The 25,642-nt window shown below is 45.2% G+C and overlaps 1 protein-coding gene across 2 annotated transcripts; it reads right to left on the bottom strand.

Annotated features, from left to right (window-relative positions):
* Positions 1 to 500: 500 nt before the first annotated feature.
* On the bottom strand, positions 501 to 25,142 carry ssbp4 (single stranded DNA binding protein 4). Of its 2 annotated transcripts, none has more exons than XM_034530847.1 (13): positions 25,059 to 25,142; positions 13,714 to 13,797; positions 11,096 to 11,222; positions 10,872 to 10,939; positions 9,666 to 9,730; positions 8,568 to 8,613; positions 8,425 to 8,460; positions 8,230 to 8,284; positions 6,736 to 6,806; positions 5,784 to 5,862; positions 5,403 to 5,431; positions 5,215 to 5,316; positions 501 to 3,551 (listed from the first exon to the last, which is right to left on the bottom strand). In XM_034530847.1, the coding sequence occupies exons 1-13, from the start codon at positions 25,119 to 25,121 to the stop codon at positions 3,471 to 3,473; spliced, it is 906 nt and encodes a 301-aa protein (XP_034386738.1). In that variant the 5' UTR covers positions 25,122 to 25,142; the 3' UTR covers positions 501 to 3,470. The 2 variants fall into 2 exon arrangements, with proteins under 2 accessions (XP_034386738.1, XP_034386739.1); XM_034530848.1 differs by having other exon boundaries at positions 3,185 to 3,775.
* Positions 25,143 to 25,642: the final 500 nt, after the last annotated feature.

The raw sequence follows: 25,642 nt of genomic DNA, 5'->3' as shown, positions 1-25,642 counted from the left end.
GTGCTTTTTATAATTCATAAATAGTGCAAACATAGAGTATTTCACAAGGTCATTTCTAATAAACCTATTTAAGTAGAACCATTAGTCAAATCATTTTGGGAAGCATTCAATTGCTGTTATCCCACAAAAATTGCATTATTGTAACTCCTGGATGGGTGTGCACAGGTTATGGTAAAAAAAAAGGGTGCATATAGAGCAGTTAAAAGTTAATCTTTATAATCACTAAAGTGCCTTTTAAGCTTATATAAGGTTTATTTAATCAGTTTTATTTGAAAAGTATTTTGATTTAAGTTCATCCTAGCTAATGACAAATACAACCTACCAAGATATTTACCTTTCCAAATTTTGACATGGGTGTTTTTGAAATTAACAGGATGAAAAAAAATGTCAAAAGAATGTTTGTCATATTTTCCTACACTATATATAACTTATCTTTGTTTGTATTGAATACCAGTTGAAAGTTAAACGAGAGCTCAGAGGAAGAGATTCAAACAGCAAGGAAAAATCAAATGACATTTATTATTGATGCATTGTTTCTTTTTTGATAAGCAAATTATCTGTTTTTCTTTCAGTCTAAAGAAACTTTACAATATAAAGAAACATACAAAGAACATCTTTATTACCTACACAAGACACCTAAGTCCCTAAGACAAGATTCTGAACTATCCTACCATGAAAATACAAAGCAAACCCAAGAGACAGACTGCTTCATATTGAATACTGCCGTGTCATCAGAAAGGACCATGAATGGTACAGGAGAATCATTTATCCCTTCCCTTGAATCCCCACCCCTCCCCGACTCAACATAACCACCCCGCCCAACCAGCAACTCTTCCTAATGGTACAGTATTATACATCACAATAGAAGTACAGAGATGGCCAACGATCGATATACACAGAGGACTGAGAGAGGATCAGTGAGAGAGCTTCGATCTATACAACGCTATAACAGGAGCCAATAGCAAAGGACACAGTTACTTTTTGTTCTAGTCTTAATTTAAAATGGTTCTCATAAGTATTTTTACCTTTTTAAAAGTTTTTCTTAAATTGATAAAAATTCATCATATTAAAAACTGCAATAAGAGGTCACATGTTTTTTTTGTTTTTTCTTGTGAGAAGATGCCCTTTGGAAAAACGATTCAAATGATTATTCAAAGCCAATAGTAACATTTAACAGAAACATAAGGAGACAAGGGCAGAGTGAGGACGCCACAGCTTGTCTGCTTCCCTCTGTCCTGTCCTCTCTCTGTCCTATCCTCCCCACCATTCAAGGCTTTAGCATACAGTCTGCATTTATTGTGTTACTGTATTCTATACATTTTTATGGAAATTTAGCCACATGAGCCAAATAGTCAGCGCATCCTTTCTCTATGAAAAAAACATGGACAGTTTTATTTATAATTTACTTTCAGCTGTATTCATTGGTAGTGACTGACATATCAAAACATGTCAATGATATCAAAATGCATTATACATTATTTACAAAAAAAGGAAATGAAAGAGAAGGGGAAGGGGAGACGTTTTTAGGGGTTGGGGTAGACATTTTTAGGGGATGGGATTGGAGGAAAGAGGGGAGGTGTGTGTCACTACACATGGAGAGTGTTTCCCAGGCCGCCGATAGCCAAATCCTGGAGCTGTCCCTGTTGAACTCTGGGTATAATCTGTTCACATTGATATCAGAAAAATTGACGAGTACGCCACCATCACCCATAGAGGCTACAATGGTTGTTTAGTTATTGTTGGTTTGAACACAGCCATGACGTAAGTGCTGCAGTGTGATGCCGCGAGAGAGATAATGTATCCCTTTGAAAACAGTGACAGAGAGTTGATCAGGCCAAGAGCACAGAACGTACAGAAAGAAAGAAAGAAAAAATAATCAAATAGCGTCATATGTAACTATGCTTTTCTTTGTGTGCAGATTCTACGGGCTTTCATTTTCTCAGTTGAATACATTTCAAATAAAAAAATAATCAGCTGAAAACAATGCAGAAATAATGGAAATAAATCCATGACAAAAGTGTCCCGTTATTGTTCCTCGTAGACCGCTGTGGCTGCACGGTCGGTTAACCCCCCGGGGTGCATCGCCGCTACATCCTCCCCAATACTTCCGGATCCATTATCCCGCGGGCATTGGGGGCTCCGCTGAGGGGAACTGGTCGATCGGGAGGCAGTTATTTAGCCCGTCTGGTCTGGGTTAAGAAAGTGGATCGTAAAAAAAAAAAAAAAAAAAAAGGATGTGCGAGTTCAACCCCGAACTCCAAGCAAGTGAGCCCGGCTTCGCGAGCATATCTGCATATCCCACAATATCTCCCAAAAAAGAAAAGGAGACATTGACGAGAGACCAGAATGAACCCTGGGAGGAAAAACAGTGCCACTTGGGGAGTCCACAGTGAGGTTATAAATCAAAACAAAGGTGATGGAAGGGAAGAAACCACAGACAAGTTGTAAATAACAAATAATAAAAACAAACCACAATACAGGCTAAATATGTTGTATTTACAGACAAGAACAAATCCATAGAAGAGATATGCCCTCTTGCTCTGCCTATTACCGAATGAAAACTGGCACCTCCGAGCCATTCCCATGCAGTGAAACATAGAACACTGAGAGAAGGGGTGCTTATTAAGACAAGATAGCTAGACATCGAGGTGCATCAGCGGACACTTTGTACCAGAAAACTGCAGAGCTCGGAAAAAAGCCTCCGTTTTAACTGTATGGATAGTTTTAGCCGAGATAGTAAACTATTAGATGAGACAGCCAATTACCCCGATCACTGATGCTTTGAACATTTATACGTACGAGGCTCTAAACATTAAGATGGCAAAGGCTCAAGCTACGAGCCCAGAAGACGTTTTTAAGGAGAGGTGCGTGAAGAGAGAAAGACCGTGACGAAGAAAGAAGACAAACAAATAACCTAAAATCATGTAAACAGAAAATCATTGTGCATTTTTTCTTTTTTCCGAGTGTGTGCTTATTCTGTCATTGTTGTCGCTGCTGCTGAGATACAAATGTGCCCTTTACAGGAAATCATAACTACATTAGTAGAATAATATCAATTATGAAAATTATAACAATAATATTACCATCAACAACAAAAAAAAATACAAACATTTAATTCTTGCCCTAGAATAACATTATCAGTTTTTTTTTTTTTTTTACTTTTTTTTTTCTTTTTTTTGTTGTTGTAATCATTCCTGACACAGGAGTTTTTGAATGAGGGTATTCGGCCCCTGTCAGTCAACAACTGCGTGCCCTCATAAGTTATGATCGGTGTGATATGATGGAGTGGTGGTAGATGCAGCGCGGCATCTTGTTTTGGGATTGAATGCCACCCACGAGGGCAGGTTTTTGGGTTTGGGAGAGACAGGCTTGGAGCAGGTTCGGGCTCTTACTGTCCGAGGGCCCGTGTTGAGGCCCGGCAGGCGAAGAAGAAGCGGCGCAGACACCCTTCCTGTTGCTTGGAGGCCTTTTCATGTTCTTAAACCCATTTTACAGGCGTTGGGATGGGGGGCCTTGAGGGGAGTCCTGCTTTCCAGGTGCATCCCCAGGGGCTGTGTGGCACAGCACACCGTCCACGAGGAGGAGGAGGAGGAGGAGGAAGAGGAGGAGGAGGAGGAGGAGGAGGAAGGGGGAGAAGAGAGTAATGCAAGACGCACCGGGGTGGATGGGAGAGGGGGATTGGGATATAGGGGAGATGAAAAAGAAATAAAATAAAATAAAAGATAAAATAAAATAATAAAAAAAATCACACACTCATCGTCATGTTGGGTGAATACTGTAAAGAGAGAAAAAAGAGAGGGAGGGGAGAAAAGATAAGCCAAATCTATATTAAACTTAATATACTACCCAGTTCAAGATGAAAGCAATACAACTAGCTAAACTAAATGCCATGTCCAGTTCCCCCAGCCTCTTGCAGCGCTCCTCATGACCGTTAACCCTCTCTGAGTCAGTATACCAGCAGCAAGCAAAGCAGAGTCCAGCCCAAGGAGAAGTTGTTAGGGAATTTCAGAACACAGTGAAGATACCGTAGCACAAAAAAAAAAATGTCAGTCTCGTTATCACGATATGACAATCTCTCCATGCGTCAGAGAAAGCATACGCTGTGGTTCTTTCCCATGCTCGTGTCCGTGCATGCGTGTCGGGTAAAGCCGGGAAAAATTGAGCACAACATAAAAAAAAAGAAAAAGGATTGATTCTCAGCTCCATTTAGCCACGAGGAACTGGTTTGGAGGTCGAAATAGACCCGGGGCCGGTTTCACAGCGATTTAGACTGGCGTTGGGGACGTCGTAATTCTTTTCTTTTTCGATTAGTCTAATGCAAGTTTGACAGTATCACCAACCGACCTACCCTCAGGCTAACTCAGAAATAAGACTCATGTCTCCATGGTAACAATCCCTGCTGACCACCGGCAGGGGGAAAATAAAAAGACAAAAAAATAAAGAGAGGTTCACATTGTGTGGTTTGTTAGCATTGTTGTGGGGCGAGTAATGAGAAGGGAAAGCTTTTACAGTGGAACGACACCGCAGTGAGGACGTGTCATGTGGTGGGGGGAGCATAAGAGCTCCACAAAGAGCCACGGCATCTCGGGCTCCAACCCACGGCTGCACCATGTGTTGGGTTTTTAGTGTGAAGTCCGAGAGAATATTAGGGCCAGGCAAAAGGGAAATAAAAGATATCTTTTCATGTCGCATTTTAAGAGTAGTCCAAAGACAAAATTCAAGAATAAAATTGAAATTTCAGCATGTGCACTAACACAAGTTCATTTCATCTTTCTCAAAATGCAACATTTCGGCTTGAAATGCAATTTTTTTTATTTTTATGAATGGCCCTAATAATACAAATAATTTAGACAGCTTGGTGCATCAGCTGCATTTAGATGCCTATCTGAAGTGTGACTCGTCTATTTTTGTGAAACCAGCCCCAGGTCACCATGGACTATTAGCACACCACAGCATTTACATTTCCTAAACCCTTTGATTGAGTCTCAGACCAGATGGAGCAATCGCATTTGCATCAAATATATTCAGTTATGGTGACCGTGCCAATCAAAAAAACGTGATCCTGCGATTCGATCAGGTCGCCGGTGGAGATTTGTGCAGGTATGACTGTAAAGTGATTAAAATATGCCGATTCTATGACAATTGAATAGGATTATATGAAGTCCTGCAGTGTGTTCCCGGCTTAAGAGGTGCGTTGTCTCCGCTTGTACTCACACTTTCACTTTGGAATGGGTTTAAAAAGTTGCCTGCCATCTCGCCGTCGTCCCGCGGAGTGCCGGGAGGATTGTTCATGCCTGCCATGTTGTTGGGAGAATTCTGCACAAACACGGATGAAAAGAAACAGTAAGAACACAGCGCGCTTATAGACAGACAGACAGACAGACTCAGTCAGTCAGTCTTACCTTTGGCAATCCATCCATGTCACCAGAACCTGTGATCAGAAATGGAAAAAAGGAGAAAAAAGCGGACTCATTACGAGCTGCTAATTCAACACAAGTTCAGGATATCCAGTGCAAGTAGAAACAACCTGCCCTCTCGCAAAAGGAGGGCCTTCAATTAAGCTATTTGTTTCAGACACAGATGAGCACCAACTCACTGGCTTCACTGATCACGTCTCACCCACCTGCAGGATCAATTGGCCTACTCACTGCTCCCACTAATCTGTTTTTAGCTGTGATCAATACCAGGCCACAAGAGGGCAGCCTCTCCCTTCTGAAGGCCTTTTGTATTCACACAGAGTAACAGGTTCCACTGCACACTGAGCATTGTGTTTGGCTACTCACCTAGTGATCCGTTCATATGATGCTGCTCCATGGCCCCCATCCCGCCCATGGGCCCGTCAGGACCCGGTCCCATTGGGAACTAAAGACAAATGTACAAATGTCACTTATCTTGCTCTTTCCCTGCTTGGGGAGCGTGGCGGTGGAGTAGATTAGACGAATGCATCTTGGGTGAAATGTATTAAAGGGCCGGTAAGTAGCAATTACGGGGATCTGTAGAGCTCAAAAGCGAATGCCCACTTCTTGAACGCCGCTGGTTCCTGAAGTGAAATTCCCCATTCATTTACTCCGTTGACATTTCAGAGAATTCTTGTATTTCAAGTTTTAAGCAATCGGTGAACCATCCGACCGACTACGAGGTCGAAATCGTGACCGCGAGACATTATTGGGGAAAAAACGGAAAAAAAAGGCAAAAGTACAAAAAAATGTACGAGTGTTCATGATTCATTTACGAGTGAAGGAACTACTCATCCCAAGAACTACTACTATACATTTCCTCCTAAATGTTTTCCATCGAAAATGAGGAGAGATTGTGTTTGTGTTTCCGAAGGCCCCGTTTGAAGCCCGGGAGCAGACCCGTATGGGCAGCGTGTACGAGCGCGTACCCTCACTAGCCGCCCGCGGCTGCTGTAAGCATTTCCATGGTAACAGCGAGCTCCACCAATCAGGGACATTGCTGTTACACTTTAGGATTGTGGGTAGTGTAGTTCATCTCCATGACATCGTGAATAAAACAAGGTTGATATCCTTCAGCAGGAGAATGTATGTTATGGTTTAAGCTTAGTCTACCATGATGGTTACGCCATTATGCCTTATATTTATTATGAAGGGGCTTTCACTGTTGAGCTCTATAATATTAATAACCATGTTTTCATTAGTAAAGAATCTGCAACCACATGCTACACGCTATACTTCTAACTGTAATTCAACAATCTGACAAAATGACAATACTTACATTAGGTCTATTTCCACCGGGGCCGATAGGGTTCATCATCGTGTAGATGTTTTCACTTGAGTTTGTCGAATCTATGAATAATAAGAATAATAATGATACTTCAAATTAGAATACTGTAAAGCAGTTTGTTCCCCAGAGACAAGTTACTTCCGTCGGTTCTTATATCCAAGTGTTCTAGAACATTTCCAAAAATAAGATGGGTTTGGGGTATGGCATGGGGAAATGGATGGAAAATAATGAGCTCAGCGGCACTGTCTCTCTGTGTCTCTCACTGCGCTTGACATGGTTTCCCTTCTGCCATTTGTACAATTCCATCGGCCGGAGCCCAGACATGTTCTGATTTGTATGTTACGTCAAGTGCCAGCACATGATGTCAGTGAATCTTGTCTGTGAGTCAACCTGCACACACACTGCGCCGTGCACAATGTACAATAACAAGAAACCCATTCACTCCCATTCCTACAATCAGGAGATTAGAAGTTATTATACATATGGACCCCGTGGCAACAACCAACGCATGCTGCGTCTGCGTGTCCTGAAAAGATTTCAGAAGGATGAGGTGACCTTGATCTGACATTGCAGGCTGAAAGTTGTGAGTGGAAGACTGAGGAAAAGCAGGAGAAAACAAAATAAATAATAAGACTAGCGGGTTGAAAGACAGGGGAGGAGATGGATGTAGTATGTGTGTGCAAAGTGGTGGAGAGATCTAGCCTGTTAGTGTCCCTGAATCTAGCTGGTGCTGTCGTGACTGGAGAAGGAGGAGGGAGGGGGGGGGGGCAATACTGTGTGGGAGTTGTGCATTTTTGTGTGTGTGTGTGTGTGTGTGTGTGTGTGCATGTGTGCGTGTGTGTGCACGTACAGTCTTGGCGACTGCAGTGGAAATATGTTTCCCCCTCCCGGTGTACGTGTGAGCAGGAGCATTTTGTGCAAAAAGGTTGCCCCGGCAACGTATCACAATAGAGGTACGTGTATAAATAATAAATAGTGGACACAAAAAGAAGCTCTCGGCGGGCCAGCAGAAACAGAACATCCGCGGGATATCAGCCCACCGGTGTTTTGTTCTCCGCTCACCCTTCACACAGAGACGCCAGATTGATGGGTCGAAGCTGAGATGGATCGCTGGTTTGATAGCGGGGCCGCCATGCCGCTGGTGCGCCGGTACACAGCCGTCTCCACAATGACAGAACACATCTAACAACACGGGAATATTCTTACGCAATGTGCCTGAACTCGAAGGCACGGATGACAAGCGTGATACCGCACCACATCTTTTATCACGCATTACACCACGTGTGTGTCCAAATTAGGCTCAGTGCAATATTTGACCAGTTTAAATCATATTTTACACTCCATTCCGAAGGTGTTTAGGGCGCTATCACTGCCTGTCTCTCCCAAAGAGAGACGCGATGAATCTCACAGAGAAGTGGTTTTGATGGAGGCCGTGTGTTCAGTGAACGCCAGATGAAAGCAGAAACCAGAAGGTGCGTAACTCACCTCCGGGGCTTGGCATGATGGGAGTTCCTGGTGGGCCGCCTCCCCCTGGAGGGCCCTGAGGGGCGAAGGAGCGAGAGCAAAAGAGAAATGAGTGCTGAGTGCATCTCGATGGCAAGTGCGCCTGTTAAGATATCACCCGCGTGACAGGTAATTTATGGCCTGTGGTCGAACGCGAGCCCGTGACGAGACACTTACCACATAGTTGCCCGGAGATGAAGATGAGTAAGCTATCTGTGGAGAGAAGAGACCCGAGGTGAAACAAAACACATGAGAACACAGTTATCGTAAACACGCTCGGCCACGGAGGAGACGGGAGATGTTAAGAGAGTGTGACTCACTGAGTTGGAGTTGGGGTTTGGCCACGGCCCTCTTCCACCGGGACCCCTGGAGACGCACACAGACAGAGAGATATTTAATAGATGCTTTCTGGCACGCATCATGTGGCGTGATACATCCATGCAGCACATATATGACACGTGGTATGGTACAGAGCTCTGTAAAGATGGGTTGCATCAACAAGGATTAAGTTAATCTCAGATCATTCTCATCGTAGTTTAGCAAAACTTGGTTTACAATCAGTAAATCCAGATTTAAAATGAAGCAGAGGTCTGTTGCACAATTAAAAATGAATCTCAGTTCAGTAAATTTGGGTTTAAACCAAAATGAACTAGAGTTCAATCAATGTGATGCTTGCTTATGCAACTTAAAATGAATCAATAAACACATGCTGTTGCCTCTAATTAATGGCAGAATTAAATAATAAATAAAATAAATAAATAATAATAATAAATAATAAATAACTAATAGAATACAAAAACAGTTAGAAAAAAAACGTTTCTCACAGCAAGAAAAAAAAGATAATTGCTGAACCTTTTATCTTGAGAGAAATTATACATATTGATGCTTTTTAATGCATAACTTTTATTTAAGACGGCATATTTCTACGCTGTGGTGTCGCTACTTTTAGAGAAAGTAAAAGATCTGCGTACGTCATCCACTTTTTGCTAATTTCAAAAGTGGTGATACAGTCAATTCAACTGACTGGCGTTTTTTTTTTTTAATACAGGTGAAGTAAGATTTCCACAACATGCTGGTCACAGTAATTATCTTTTCTCACCTATATGTTATGCTGAGATCTGGGAACAAATTAGTCCAAAAGGGCATAAACACGAGTGAACTCCAGATGCTGCAGCATTGTCGTACCACACTCACTGGAATTGTGCGTACACCGTTTTTAAAAATGATATATATATTTTTTTTTAAACGTTATATATATTTAATGCAGTGAGGGATTTTGCCACATCCCTCCACAGCAATTGAAGTGGCGAGAAAACTGTTTCACCCAACCGCTTTGCAACAACGGTTAAAACCAAAACAACAACAAAACCGTAATTCGGAGGCAGAACATTTAAAAACTTATTTTCCATTGTACTAACATGTTCATGCCCGGCATCCCTGGCCCCATGGAGTTTGGAGGAGGCCTCATTCCTCCGCCGTAGTTCTGCACAAAGAGAGGAGCACACAGTCAGCGCGACGTCTCACACCTGCTCCGGGCCGAAGGTTTGAATCCTAATGAAGGTCAGCGACCACCGCGTCCCCCCCCCCCCCCACACACACACAACTAGTCTTTAATTATGTGATGTGCGAAACAGGACAGCTGTGCGTGAGGGTGTTTGTGTACTCTGTACGTCGCGCGTCTCCTCCCCTCTCTGTGTGTTTGCTTCTATGTTTTCATGGCTGCCCAGCAGGCGAGTTTGGCTCGCACTACACGCGTGCAATTGTGTGCGTGTGTGTGTGTGTGTGTGTGTGTGTGAGTGAATGAGACATAGAGAGAGAGAGACAGAGAGTGAGTAAGGGGGAAGGCCAGAGAGCAGCTCCACTCAGAGGAAGAGTTTTGTTCAGCAGACGATTACACTTGTCGAGCAGATGCCACGCCAGCTGCTGGAGCGTTCACTGCCAAAGTCACCGAGCCAGGGTGGCACAGAGAGGGGCCGAGGGGCACGGGGGGGGGGGGGGGGGGGGGGGGGGGGGGGGGGGGGGAGAAAGAGAGAGAGAGAGAGAGAGAGAGTGTGTGTCTTTGTGTGAGGTGATGTTTGGAGTGGGAGGTGGCCGGGTTGCTCAATGAAGCAGCTGTTTGGTAACGGTAATTCAAAAGGACACTGTTGTTTAAGCATCTTCTTCTTTAAACAGAATTACCTTGGACATTAAAGTGATAAAAGGTAAACCAAAGTTGGCACCATTGTTTTTAGTTTTTTGGCTCAAAATGCGGCAAGTAGGGTTGGACACGTCGGACTGGCGTCGGCAGTGGGGGAGCTCCGGTTGGGGTTCGGTGCTAATCATCTGAGCGCTTCTCACATTTAAAGCGCGACGTTTCCGAGGCCGGCAGAACCAAAACACCTCTTCAGCGAAGAAGAATGGAGTATCTGCGTGCCGTTTACGGGGCCGCTGGCTCGACATTATGGCCGTTTATTACGGTAGCCCTTAATGAAGGGCAGCCGGACATTGGGTTTGTTCAAAAAGCGACCAAATCTGTCTGTGTGGCAGCTGCAGAGTGGGCCGGCGGTGCTGAAGGATACCACCCACTGTCGTGTTTTTTTTAAAATTCTGCACGATTGATGGGAGTGATGTCTCTGGGAGCTTACCTGTGGGCCCATGCCCCCCATGCCTCGCGGGGGATTCATCCTCATTGGACCGCCCATGTTTGGATGTCCTGTGGGGAAACACAGAGCGCAGGCTTGTTAGAAATGGCGCCGCCGTTTTGGATCAATAACAAATCCCATAAATGAGGTTTCTCACTCAGAAGCCAATATGAGATTACTCTGCGGAGCGCAGCCGCTTTGAAACAACAGCACGTGCTGGTCAATACCTTGAGGTCTGGTGGGGTCCAGGCTGTTTGGTAAGAGAGGCTGTGACCCGGGGATGCTCCCAGGAGGCTGATTTGGCATACGGAGGGCGGGCCTTGGGCCGCCTGGGTACCGTGGAGACATGAAGGGCTGCAGGAAGGACGCGAGAAGGACATTACAATTACTTTATTTCAGGATGATCAGAAAAGGAATGCTCGTTAGAATTCTTGATGGACGTCCTTTAGAATATCACAAATAAGTTTGTCCGCGACCTTGTTTTACTCAAGTGCAACACTCAGGTAGAGCGGAACAACACATTTCCATTCATTAGAAGGAAATCTAGCGTCTGATTTACAAAGGCAGCGGCTGAAAAAATCAATAGATTCAATAACAGAAGCGGTAATGTTCGGTTCATCATGAAGAATTAATCGAGGCGCTGCTCTGCGCAAACCCCTCTAACGAGATCGAACGAATGCAGCCAATGCAATTAAAGTGATTTTTCTAACGACGTTGATGCAGACGAAACAATGCATGAATTAAAAAAATACACAAACCACCACAGTGAACACGCCTGAGCGGGCCGTTGTCATTATCCGCTCAGCGAACGGCAAATTCAACTTTAAATTCAAGCTTCACAACTGCACATCCATAAATCTTTGGTCCACGGTTCGTTTGGTTTTTAAAGACGGCGTTAATTATTTTGTGTTTGTTTTTGGTGCTGTTTTACCCTTTGAGATACATTTCAAACTCAGGCTAAAGGACTTTACATGTCACTGCACACATGTGCATGGTGGAGCGTTGGTATATCTTATTGCCATTAGGTAGTTTACTATTAATATAAGGGGATAAGTTTGTAAATATGACATATAATCGTATAGGCACAATAACTGGCTAGGTTATTGGGTTCAACCTGTGCGGACTGAGTCTGAAAACAATATTTTAATATGAAACGTGGTCCCGAAATCATCTGCAGGCATCTTCTGTGGATTTTTTAGTGTAATTTGTTTTATTGGATGTATGAAATGACGTGCACTCAAGGTTGATCTTTTCTTGGGAATATTTCAATCCCTAAAGAGTTCTTTTATCTCAATGGATCTTATCTCGTTAAATAAGGGTTACAAAATAAATATATATTTTTTTTAAGTGCAGATCTTGACAGACTACTAAAACCCAGAATATCACGCTAACAATATAGCCTTAATTAAACATTAACGCCCTTCATATATCTGGGAAAATCTGTTATTCTTTCTCCATAAAGTTGGTTCCATAAAGTTAAACCTCAGATGACAAAAGACCCAGTAAAGCTGAACACCTTGGAGGCGTTACCTTTACATGCCGGCAGGGGGAGCTATCGGGTTGAAGAATAATGCTCTGGAGCAGCTCTGTGACATTCGACAAGCAAGAGGGGCGTGTCATTAACTTTTGGAAAGTAGGTGGTAAAACCCATTAGAATAAAAGGTAAAGGGGGGCAGCTGAGAGCGAGGGGGACACCGTCTGGGACGGGAACCTGGACTAACGGAGGGCGAGGAGGAGGTGGAGCAGAAAAGAACACGACACGAGTCGGATGGGAGGATGAAGTCGTATGCGAGCAGAGGTGGAGGTGTTCTACATCCTAATGGTTTGTCTGTTTAGTGCCGGACATTTTCTCACCCGTGTCACACAAACACAAAGAGCTACAAGAATGCAGCCGGGATCGTGTGATTCATAACCGAGAGTGAAGGCACCATTCCACATAGATGCCTCAGCAGGGAGGGGGACGAGAGCAGGCTGGCCGAGACAGACACACACCAGTGAATAATGTAACGCACCCCAGACAGATGGTTTTCAGAATTACCTATGAGAGGACGCTGCTGCAACTACAAATACCCACATCCAGCGAGCCATATGTCAGCGTCAGATGAGAAGAAGAATTAATCCAACTATTTTGCTATAGAGGGGGAAACATGCTGATTTGAATGCCGATCGGGTGAGAGTTGTGTGCTTTTTGGTCACGCAAGCATGAGCAGAATAATGTCCATATCATCGTTTTCACACAGAGATAAGCACAGACAACACGGGTGCAACAGGAGACCGGCTCTCACTGCTAATTATGTGCTGCATGTGTGTGTGAGTGTGTGTGATGGGGGGGGGGGGGGGGGGGGGGGGGGGGGGGGGGGCAGAGGACGAATTACATAATCCCACTTGGCCCTCGAGGCGAGGACTGACTTACTACTGTTTTCTTTTTAACCCTCTTGCCTCCTTCCTCCTCCTCCTCCTCCTCCTCCTCCTCCTCCTCCTCCTCCTCCTTCCCTTTCCTGTCTACCTTTCCCCTCCTCTCCGCTCCGCCTCGGACCATGTTGCGGTGGGCTCGTGCACGTGTCCGGCCCGCTGCTGCAATATTAATGGTCTATTGATGGACTATGGGACGGTGAGTGCCGGGCTGAGGGAGAGAGAAGGCCCTCCAGATGCACCTCGGCTCCTTACAGCGGGGCCAACACAGCTAAATTATTCATCCAACTCCACCACCGTCCTGTCTGCCGGCACAACAAGCGACCCGGGCGCGCCGCTTTCTTTACGCCGCTGTTGTGCGTGAGAGAGAGAGAGAGAGCGAGAGAGAGAGAGCGAGTGGGCTTGGACAACACAACACCACAACACGTCTTACCTGTCCGTGAGGTCCCATCATGGGGTTACTGGGGTTGTGTGGGGGGGGCTGCGTGTGAGGGGAGGGCTGAGATCCTGGAGGACCCTGGTGAAGAAGAAGAAAAATACAACAAGACGTCAATAAATGGAAATGTCTTTGGTGATATTTAAACCTGCTCGGGAAAAACAAGATGATGTGGAACAACCTGGCCCTGAGTCCCTCTTCAGGGCGACCACTGGAGTTATTAACAGAAAGGCGATGTCACATTTAAAGGGCCAGTTCACACAAATCCCAAATCAACATATTTTCTAACTTTCCTCGAGTTTCACGTCGCAATGCAGATGAATATCTTTGAAAAAAAGCTGAAGTTTTTAAAGATATTTATCCAGATTTGGAAGATATGAAATGCTCACGGCATCAAAACAAAACCAGACATATGCGCTCACTACGTCAAAAGCAATTTTCACATTTTCACAGCGACTATTGCTTCTGTAAAGAAGTAGTAGAAGTAATTGGGGTGAATCGACCATTAGGAAAATGTTTAGTTCTCAAATTATGTCGCAAGCATAAAAAAAAGAACATAGATTCATTATGATCTCCATTCGCATGTGTTCAACATTTGAAACCTGCATTTAGAAATGTATGATTGAATGAAAATGACATTAAGGATGTGAAGGATTGGTTGTTGAAAAGAGTCAATTGAATTCCGACTTCATCAAACCAAACTTATGAAACCATGAAACACAAGACAAGCACTTCTATTAAGAACAGATCGTGTCAGGCATGCCGTGGTGGAGACACATACGTGTAGACCAAACTACAGCTAAAAGGCCGGTAAATATTTGACTTATAGTCATCAAATGACTAAAGACCCAACCCAAATGCTGCTCAATACCACTGAACATATAGTACAATGGCAACACTTGTTTCTGTTTGCCTCTGCCCCCTAGTGGTCAACATCACATAGTGCAGCTTTAATTAAGTAATTTCGTACCAATTGAAGTATAACAACAGCACAACTATCATATCTGTTCTGCCACGTAAACAAGGAATCGCTGACATTTGTTAATTGGGAATTGTTAATTGTCGGATCAATTCTCCAGCTGGACTTGAATCCACATTTAGTCACAAAGGATAATTCTTGGTATTTTCCAACAATGTCTTTTTTTGATCATGATTTTTCCCAATCGGGAATAAATTCATGTGAACTTGATGGTGTTGTTTCTAAGCGGTGGAGTTAGCCGCCCGCTGGCAAACGGCAACTTCTGCTGCAGCCGACTGTCTGATGTCGAGCGCTGTGGGTTTTTTTGGCAGGCAGACGCTTCTCGCAGAAATCTGTGAAACTGTAGTCGACGAATTCAGTTGCTATTTTATTCTAATTTTTAAAAAAAGAAGAAAAAAAATGGCAGAAAGTTTGAACGACATTTTAAAATAGATTATTGGCTATGATGTTAAGTGTGTGTTTCTAATTTCCGTCCACACCGTACGAGCGTTAAAGGAGATGCATGAAGGAGAACAATATGAAGCAATGGCGGTCGGCTCGATCCGGTTTGACGACACGCGGTCGAGGGCCAAAGCGAGCTGCGTTCTGGTGCACGCGCGCTCACTCTGCGGAGACCTGCCAAAGATTTTGAACCCAATAAAACCAAATTATGGGAAATGTGTCCCGGGTTGAAAACCATAATTCTGTCTCTTTGACTCTCTGGTATGCGAACGGCAGTTTCAATTCATATTTTGAGAGTGAATGAACTGTTTCTCATGTTAATCTCTCAACAACAACAACAACAAACACAGAGGTAAATACAGTATCAGGGGCTGAGTGACCTTGTTGCCTCTTCCTACAGTAACCTCATCTGACTCCAGGTGCAGCTGCTCCAACAGAGAACTGTTACTACCTGAACATCAATACGGAGGAAGAGGACCACCCACTGCCAGACCAGGCTTATCTCCTAGTCTGCCAGAGCCTCCATCAAGCACTCTGCTATCAGGTAACATTAGAGGTGCGTGTGTGTGTGTGTGTGTGTGTGTGTGTGAGGGGTGCAACTGAGTGGTGATGAGTGCGAATATGAGATCTCCCTCCTTTTTTTTCTTTTCTTTCCACAGGTGAAAGCAGGATCTCCTTCTTTCAGGTGCTGAATGTGCTTTGGCTTGAATATGTGTGTGCATGTACAGTATGTGTAGTGAAGGGGGCCGCTGAGGGCTGTTACTTCAACAGGTGTGTGTCGAACATCACAGTGAAAAGCTAAAGGATTAGGGGATTACCCATGTACCATATAACCTGACACACACACACACACACACACAAATAGACACACACACACACTCTCTGGTAGACATGTTGACATAATTTTTGTTTCATTTTTCGAGCAAATAGAGAAATAGATGTAATAGATGTAATAAGGCGTCCTTTATTTATTTAACATTTCGTGCTTTATTTATTTATAAAGTGCTTTATAAATAAATATAATAGACTTGATTAATCCAGTAATTCTTTTCTGAGTAATTGGTCACTTATAAAAATGTCCCAGAAAATCCCGTACATATTTACACAGCATTGAAATAGTACATTTTGTCTCATTGATATTAAATTAAATACTACAATGATATAAACAAAACCTAAAAGCTAAAGTACCTCATATTTGAGAGGCTGCAGCCAGAAAATAGTTGTTTTTATTCTATTTCATTAAATTACTTAAAGCCACTACCTGTACAATGTTATGTGACCATATAATCTTTTACATTGATGTTTACAGAAAAAAGGGAAATTCTCGGCTTGAACAGTTCTTCACAATTACTGTCAATAATTTGTCGCCGTGATTTTTTTGTTGATCCGCTTTGATTAATGGACTAATTGGTTCAACACACACACACACACACACACAGACACACAGTCACACGTAACCGTCTAGACTTGTGCACCTCTTCGCCTGTTTGCATCATTTTCTCCTAAAGGATGCAGCTGCACAGATACCTACATCTCACCAGCCTCACACAAACCCTTGCACACACAGAGTCCCTTCAAGTCTCTCCTCCCCCATCCTCCCCCCCACCCCCACCCTTTCTGTCGCTCCCCTCGCTTTCCCACCCTGCCCACTGCGCCCCGCCGCCCTCCCTGCGCGAGTGCACTGTTGGCATGGCTGGCACGGTGGAGTACCGACGGAGCCGAGCACCAGGAACCTGTGGGAGCTGCTACAGTGGGAAAATAAACATGCCTGACTGACAGCTTGAAACGAGTGCGTTCCCACAGGCACAGATACAATGCCTGCGCGCCGCTGCCAGGCTCGCCGTATAAGAGCTACGGGTTTTTTTTTGGCAGGAGGGATGAGCTTGTACGTGCACGTGGAAAACAACAGCGCTCACAAGCAGAAGCACTTATTCGTGGACTCACACACCTTTCTAACGAGGCACAAGCGTTGAGCTCAGCCGCAGCAGGGCTCTCGGCACTCGCGTTGTCACAATAACCAACATTGTGACTCCGATACCGTTCCTCCGATACCGTACCCTGCCTAAATACCTCGATACCGTTCCTCCGATACCGTACCCTGCCTAAATACCTCGATACCGTTCCTCCGATACCGTACCCTGCCTAAATACCTCGATACCGTACCTCCGATACCGTACCCTGTCTAAATACCTCGATACCGTACCTCCGATACCGTACCCTGCCTAAATACCTCGATACCGTACCTCCGATACCGTACCCTGCCTAAATACCTCGATACCGTTCCTCCGATACCGTACCCTGCCTAAATACCTCGATACCGTTCCTCCGATACCGTACCCTGTCTAAATACCTCGATACCGTTCCTCCGATACCGTACCCTGCCTAAATACCTCGATACCGTACCTCCGATACCGTACCCTGCCTAAATACCTCGATACCGTTCCTCCGATACCGTACCCTGCCTAAATACCTCGATACCGTTCCTCCGATACCGTACCCTGTCTAAATACCTCGATACCGTTCCTCCGATACCGTACCCTGCCTAAATACCTCGATACCGTACCTCCGATACCGTACCCTGCCTAAATACCTCGATACCGTACCTCCGATACCGTACCCTGTCTAAATACCTCGATACCGTACCTCCGATACCGTACCCTGCCTAAATACCTCGATACCGTTCCTCCGATACCGTACCCTGTCTAAATACCTCGATACCGATACTTTTACATGGTATGCAGTATTCTGATGCCACCTGTACCTGACAGAATAATGTGATTTCTTTGATAGCTAAACAATGGTCCTCAATCAGTGGATGGGAGACAACAAAGTGTTGTTTTCTTTGGGAATTTCTGTCAGAAGTTCACCTTTTACAATCATGAAGACACCACAGTAGCTATTGAAAGCGCTGTGTAGTGTCGGACTGTTGGGGACTGTGCAGCCGGCGAGCGGTTTACGGCCTATACTTTAGTCATCTTTTTAAGTTCATTCGTTGACTCCATCCCTCTGGTTAGCGCTCGCTAAATCTCAGGACGCTGCAAAGTTGAAACACGCCCGCTCTCGGCGGATCCCGATCCCAATGCAGTCCCACTCACAGGGAAAATAGCCTGCAGCTAAACTGTCATTCTTAAAGTAGCGGCACTGATAACGTTGGGTAACGTAGCGTTTTTTTTTTAACAGCAAGGTCTTATGACGCCTCTCTCGTACCCGGTATGCCACGGAGCAGCACTCAAGCACAGGTGCTTCTGATTATTTTCAGACGTGGCAGTTTACTTTTCTTTGCTGCATCGATTCGATTCATCTCGTTGCCGTGAGAAGGGCTCATCTGAAGAGCCTGTCATGTCGTTTTCAAGAGAGCCACTTATTAACCAGCTACACAGCAAGCAGCCGGTCAATAATCTATTCTAACAATCTGGAAATGTTTATTTAGTTGTACATGCAGTGTACTCTGGTTGTGTGTTGGCACAGCCATGACGCTTGTACCGGTGCCACTGTGGTTGTTCGGCCACTCCGTGTGTGTATGTTTTGGGTGGTTAACACCAGCTGTACTGGCTCGCTCTGTCTCTCAGCAGGTTCACACTGGGGCTAATGCAGCGCTAGCTCTGTCTGACCTCAGAGGTTATTGTTGTTGATGTGCCAGTGTGTGTGTGTGAGAAAGAGAGTGTGTGTATGTCTAACAAGACACCCCTGCGGGGTCCGGCTGCACTGATCCAGCTACAGCAGTCTGTTTCTCCTCTACACACACACACACACACACACACACACACACACACACACACACACACACAACCTTGTTTTAGTCACTTAGGGGGACACTGGATTTACTTACATTCATTTCCTGGAGCCTTACCCCAACCGTAACCATTGGCACTACATGCCTAACCCCAACCTTTAGTGCAACCATAACCCACTCCGTAACCTACTTTATTAAAAAAATCTAGTCTTAACCTTAACATTCAATAGTTCATCTTGTGGGGACCAGTGTTTTTGTCCTCAGATGGAAGTTGAGTCCCCACAATGTGGCTGTGTGAACACATTCCCTGCTCTGGAGGTAATACACAATCTCATTCACACACACAAATGCACACACACTCACGCACAACGCTCCTCTCTTGTTCCTCTATAATGTACCATAATGGAGCATAGCTCCTCTGGCTGGGCCTCCCTGGGCCTTCCTGCTATTACATCTGAATGGGCCAGCATATGGCCTTTATGGCCGTACTGTTCTCTCCACAGGTCCCCGCAGAGAGAGAGGGGGGAGAGAGAGAGAGAGAGAGAGAGAGAGAGAGAGAGAGAGAGAGAGAGGGAGAGAGAGAGAGCGCATTTCAACTGTCACAGAGGTGTACGCAGGGCGAGATTGAAAAGTAGCTTGAGTGTGCTGGAGTGTGTGCGCAGTGCGTGTGTGTGTGTGTTTTTGCGTGGTGTTGTTTGTGTATACGTGTAGGAGAGGGGAAGAAGGAGGGGGACATGGGGAGCGTTAAATGAAGCAATTAATAAAATCATTTTCTACCCGGCTAAGGAGATAACAGCTTGGCACAGTACCACAAACCCATCAACACAACCCCCTCGCCTCCCCACCACTCATTTCAGCTTAAGGAAGACCCACACCGCTGCCCCTGATGGACCACTAACACACACAAAGAGAGAGAGGGGGAGAGAGCGAGAGAGGCATGGAGGCAGTCGCCTCAGTTTTCTTTTCCTTGTTTACAACTGCCAACACTAGAGGGCAGTGTGTAACTTCAGTCAAACTACTGGACACACACACACACACACACACACACACACACACAAAAAGGGGAGCGAGAACACAAAGCAGCCTGCATCAGTGAACACAACAAACAAAGCCGGGAGGAACAGCACCACACACACACACACACACACACGCACACACACGCACACACAAACACACACACATACACACACACGCTGGGTGCACACTCATTGTCATTCCTTGCTAACATTCCTGAGAGCACGGCAGTGGCAGCAGTGGGTCTTCTGCTAGCTCCTCGTATATCGGCATGGCGACACGTCAGCGCAGAGATGGGAACGCGCCATCAGGGGTGTTTTCTCCCGGAGGACGGCCGTTTAAACATGTTAGGATGGCACCGAATGGTTTATGCACCTCGGTGATACCCCTTCCTGGCCCGAGAGCAACGTGCCTGCACAGCCAAAGTTTCACCAACACTCGGGGAGGTCTGTGTGTGTGTGTGTGTGTGGGGGGGGGGGGGGGGGGGTCATGTGCGTGAGGCATCGTCGACGTGCTTCCGATGGGGATGGAGCACGCACAGCAGGAGACAAAAGGCTACATTGAAACCACTGTTTAACTGCAGTGACTGTTATCAAGCCAGTCTAGCGGTATACGGCCACAGGCAGACAATGGGCAGAGGAAACGTTTGCTGAGGATTGCCTCTCATTCTTTAAGTGGGTTGTCAATCAAGGGGAATTGTCAGGTATCGTTTTTTTTTGCCACCGCACTCTCAAGGATAAGCAGAGACATTACGAGTCAAAGACGAAGCCGTCTGTTCTTCAGTTCAGGCTGAAGGGAAAAAAGTTTAGTCCTTTAGCGTCCGTCTTTCTGGATCATCTATCCACGTTACCAACGCCATTATAGACATGGTAGGAAAAAGATGGGTTTTTTTATACAAACAATCTGATGGCTTCTTTTTGTCCACTGGTCAAGAGAAGTCAAACGCTTAAATTAGCTTAAAACAACCTTCTTGTGTATTTGTCTGGCGCCCAATCACCCAGCATCTACACCAAACAGTCTACATTACCCACAGAAGTACCAAAAAAAGGACCTCGACCAAACATTTGACCCGTGCGGATAATAAATACCACCGGACCAAGCATTCATCAGCATTCTCCCTTTCACATCTAAAAAAAACACTTTTTATTTTATTTGTCTGCATCTTAGTGTCCAGGGTGAACCCTGAGATCAATCTTACCTTTGATAAATACATTACTGAGAACAGATGTCTCCCTAATTCGCCATGTGCCTGCCATGTGTAAGCTTTGAACAGGTTCTCAGATTTGTCTTTGATAGCTGGGTTGCTTGTTGTTTTGCGTGTAATCAAACCTAATCCTCTTGTTGTGCTTTTTGGTGTTCTCCCTGAAGAGCCACAATTACCTGCAGTAAAACACGCTGCCCTTGACTTTGGATCTCTCTCTTATTTTGTTGGCAAGAGGAGCCTTCCCAGTTTACTAGAAAGCGGCTGCCCCACCTTAACTGGTTTACAGACTTAATGGAGCGCATTACGTTTTCGAGTACTTGACGTACGTCGTGTGGATCGGAGAATAAAGCCAACAAATAGGGATTTCGTGAGCATTATTTGACAGGTGGACTACATAAATGACTAAAAGAGCATTTTATCTAATTGTCTCCTCCTTGGATAGAAGCCTAACTCTTATTTGTGCAGCTTTCTCCCAGATTTGATCTCCTTCTCATTATTGTTATAATAGAATATCCATATACCGGTATACACATATGCCTGTATGCCTTATAAACACTGTACAGTAAAAACATTTCCATGATACATCTCGTTTTTGTCTATGAAAGCAGCAGATGGGAGATGAATCCATCAACTGTCCACTATTGTCGTCAGCTGTCATTTCTGTGATCACACATCTCTGAAGGCCAATAAAAAACAATGTTTGAAAGACTTTCCTGACGTCTCAGTGTCCTCTCTCTTCTCCTCCACTCTATTTCTCCTCCTCTCTGTCATTAACGCTGTCTCCCCCCCCCCCCCCCATCTCCCCCTTTGCTTGTCCTCCCCAGAGGGCCATGATGCAGCAGCGATGGACTTTGGCTGAGAGGAGAGGAGGATTATATACCGAATGTATAGAGATGCTGACATCAAACACATCGTTTCTCTCCCACTCCTTCCCGTTTTCTCCTCCTTCCTTTGGCCTTTCTATACCTAAAGCATGTCTCTCTTCATCTACCTTTTCTTTGTGTCTGCGGGACGCTATGCCCGGCTCGTCCTGTGAGCGACAGATTAGAGGAGCACACCCTCCTCCTGCACCCTCTGCCTCCATTTCCCTCCACTGTCCCTCCTTTGCCCCTCATCCCTCTCTCCCAGGACTGTAGCCAATAACAGTGTTGGGGTCACCCATGTTAATTACAGGGCTAGTGCAACTGGGGAAAATGTAATGCAAAACACACACACACACACACACAAGGTGGTGAGTAAGCATGTGTCACTGAAGCAGTGTGTGTGTTTGTGTGTATTTGTGTGTGTGTGTGTGTGTGCGAGAGAGAGCGAGAAAATAATAATGTCAAAGACAAGGGAAATGGAGAGAGTGAGGAAATGTCATGGAGAAGGATGCCAGGCGTACGAAGGAGAGAGGAGAGGGAGAAGGTGGCGGGAGGAAGCAGACCCGGAGATGAGAAATGACTAAAGCGCGGAGAGAATTCAGCTTTAGCAGATCCGACCCAAATCACGAGCCCACATCAAAAACATCACAACCATCGTTGAGTCTTTTGCAAAAAGGTGGACAATTCCCACTGTCAAATGACTGACCTCACCTCCGGGTGTAACTGAGAGCAGTGAGATGAGAATGTGAGTAAAATCTCAACAATACGTGGGAGGGAATGATAAAAAAAAAAAGAAAAAAAGAAAAAAGAGAGAGAATCTGCTTCCCCTTCATCTGAATGAATAAATGAACTGCAGAAAACTCAGTAGCCCGCATTTTCAGCGGAGACCGCAACCATTAGTTCACCAGGGAGTGAATGTCAGCTACCTAAGCAGTGTGTGTGGCGTCAGCGCTCGCTGAAGTTGAAAGATACCATATGAACACGATACAACGCATTGAAATATGCTGCAGTTCTGGCAACAGATTTAGGGAAGTTTGGGGAGGTGCAGAGTACCTTTTGTCCAGGTTTTGTGTGTGTGTGTGTGTGTGTTATGCAGGCTTTTGTTTTCTTTACATTTGCCTGCTTTGGTGGTCAGATTAGTTGAGCTTTGCAAAGAGAAGAGAAGAGAGCAAATGTTGCAACGTTGGAAAGACCACCATCAATCCCATCTTTCTTCTCCCTGTCTTCCCTCTGACCATCCTGTCTGTCTGTCTGTCTGTCTGTCTGTGTGTGTGTCTGTCTATCTGTCTGCCTGTCCGGCAAGCACACAGGGTCTATTTATGGAAAGCAATGTCACTCATGCAACACCATCGGATAGCTTTCTCCCCGGCCTGCTCACTGCTCATACATCATTAACATTCTCTACGACCCCTGCACTCACACACACACGGACACACACACAAGCACACGCACACCTACACACCTACACACTCACACACACAGGCTGCACAGCACATGACATGCTGCCAATCAACCATTTGTCTTAACACGCTCCATTTAAGCGCCTGTCTCTTTAAGACCTCCCCCCCCCCTCCCCGCCCCGAACAAAGCCCAGTCTGCTCTGATTGGTCAGTGTTTTCCCGTGGACAGAAAGGGTCCTACAACATTGCGATGAGCAGAAAATTGACAATTTGGAGTGGTTCAGGATGCCAAAAAGTATATTCTTAAACTATGAAAACCAGGAAAACACTAGAAATATGAGTTTTTATGGTCATACACAGGTATGCAATGAGGATTACTGGCTACTATGTGTTATGTTTGATCGTGTAGCGAGACGTTGCGATAGCGCTAGCTTCGGCGCAGGATTTGCGTTTTGATGCTTTCACATTTGATTTAAATAGCACGTAGACCTTCCTTATTAAAAAAAAAATTTGAATCTCACTTTCTACAACATGGGACTTTTTAGAGCAAAACAATTTTCACCCTCACCAATTAGGTGAGCGTCATTGCGGGTGCAGATATTTCAAATGTTGAAAGTGTTTACTAGCTAAATGTGTTTTGAATAAGGCTTGCGTGTGTGTGCATGTTCGTGTGTGTGAACGAAAGGAGAGAGTGATGGAACCAGAGAGAGAGAGAGAGAGAGAGAGAGAGAGACAGAGAGAGAGAGAAAGAGACAGAGAGAGAGAGAAACAGAGCGACAGAAACAGAGAGAGAGATATAGAGAGAGAAACAGAGAGGGAGAGAGACAGAGAGAGAGAGACAGCGATTGAGCGAAACTGAGCAATAGAGAGAGAGATATAGAGAGAGAGACAGAGCGATAGAGCGATAGAGAGAAACAGAGCGAGAGAAATACATAGAGAGAAAGAGAGACAGAGAGAGAGATATATAGAGAGAGACAGCGATTGAGAGAAACAGAGCAATAGAGAGAGAGAAACAGAGAGACAGAGAGAGAGAGAGAAACAGAGCGAGAGAGACAGATAGAGAGAGAGAAACAGAGCGAGCGGGCGAGAGGGAGAGAGAAACAGAGCGAGAGAGACAGAGAGAGAGAAACAGAGCCAGAGAGATAGAGAAACAGAGCGAGAGGGAGAAAGAGAGAGAGAGAGAAACAGAGCGAGAGAGACAGAGAGAGAGAGAAAGAGAGAGAGAAACAGAGCCAGAGAGATAGAGAAACAGAGCGAGAGGGAGAGTGACCTCGTCAGCCTCAGAGAAAGCCTTCAGAGTGGTGACACGAGGAATTAGTGACACAAGTAACACAAACCACAGATCTCCTCAACCCAAAAGATAATCATAATAAAACATCTACCAGCACCAACACGCTCACCAGAGCAACACTTGATATTTGAGCGTAGCCAGAGAGCTCTTTGGGAGTCCAGACAGAGCACCAGGAGTTAATAACCCGAGCGTGGACATATGGGACGGAGGCAGAGAGACAGAGAAGGGAACACATCTGGACAGGGATTAAGACAGCTAAAGAGGCTAAAAAAGGAGGAGGAGACAGAAGGATTGGCTTAGCGGTGGCGACGGGAGGGGGCGGGAGGGGGCTCTCGTGTGATGTTGTTGTGTGATGGGTGAAGGTGGGGGTGGGGGTGGGTGAGGGATGAAGTCAGCAGGAAAAGTTCTCCTCCTTACTTGAAAGAAGCCCGGGGGCATGGGTCCTCCTGGCATGCCATCATTTGGTGGCATGTTGCCCATCACTGGACTGGGAGCGGCAGCCGCACTCTGAAGAGACAAAATAAAAGCACATGAGACCACAGTTTAATTCCCGGTGTTCGTGTGTGTGTGTGTGTGTGTGTGTGACAGAGCAGTGAACGGCAATCAGGTGTTCAAAAAATCCAACAAAAAAATAATAGAAAGAGAGATAATGGCGTGCAGAGATGATGTGTCCAGCCCTGATGACCCTCACTGAATGTCTTGGACACAAATGGAGCAAATGCCGATCAACTGATATGATTATTTTAGTCACGGTGACACATGAAAGTATATCTTGTCGAGATGCAGATAGTTTAGGGGGAACATTATTAAGGCTTCAGAGTCACGCGCATCACGACTGCAACAGACCAGCAGCTCCATGTCAGACCGCGTTCAGCCCGAAGACGTGTGGAGCGGTGTTAGGAGTTATGTTTGTTTCTTTGTCCAACACAAAGGAGATCAACTATTTATTTCAATGTTGCACGTGGATCTGTTGGCCAACACAAACAATTTGTTGGCCAACA

The sequence above is a fragment of the Cyclopterus lumpus genome, chromosome 4 (assembly GCF_009769545.1).
Source record: "Cyclopterus lumpus isolate fCycLum1 chromosome 4, fCycLum1.pri, whole genome shotgun sequence".
Taxonomy (NCBI): Eukaryota; Metazoa; Chordata; class Actinopteri; order Perciformes; family Cyclopteridae; genus Cyclopterus; species Cyclopterus lumpus.
The sequence above is the reverse complement of the archived record's forward strand: the minus strand, read 5'-3'. Positions and strand labels throughout refer to the sequence as shown.

What these genes read in the sequence shown, in the direction of transcription:
- ssbp4 (XM_034530847.1), bottom strand. Translation starts at nt 25,121, where the DNA reads ATGGGCAACATGCCACCAAATGATGGCATGCCAGGAGGACCCATGCCC. An exon ending in TGCCCCCGGGCTTCTTTCAA is followed by an intron (nt 13,798 to 25,058) that starts GTAAGGAGGAGA and finishes CTTCTTCACCAG; the next exon opens with GGTCCTCCAGGATCTCAGCC. An exon ending in GGGATGCCGGGCATGAACAT is followed by an intron (nt 8,614 to 9,665) that starts GTTAGTACAATG and finishes GTGCGTCTCCAG; the next exon opens with GGGTCCCGGTGGAAGAGGGC.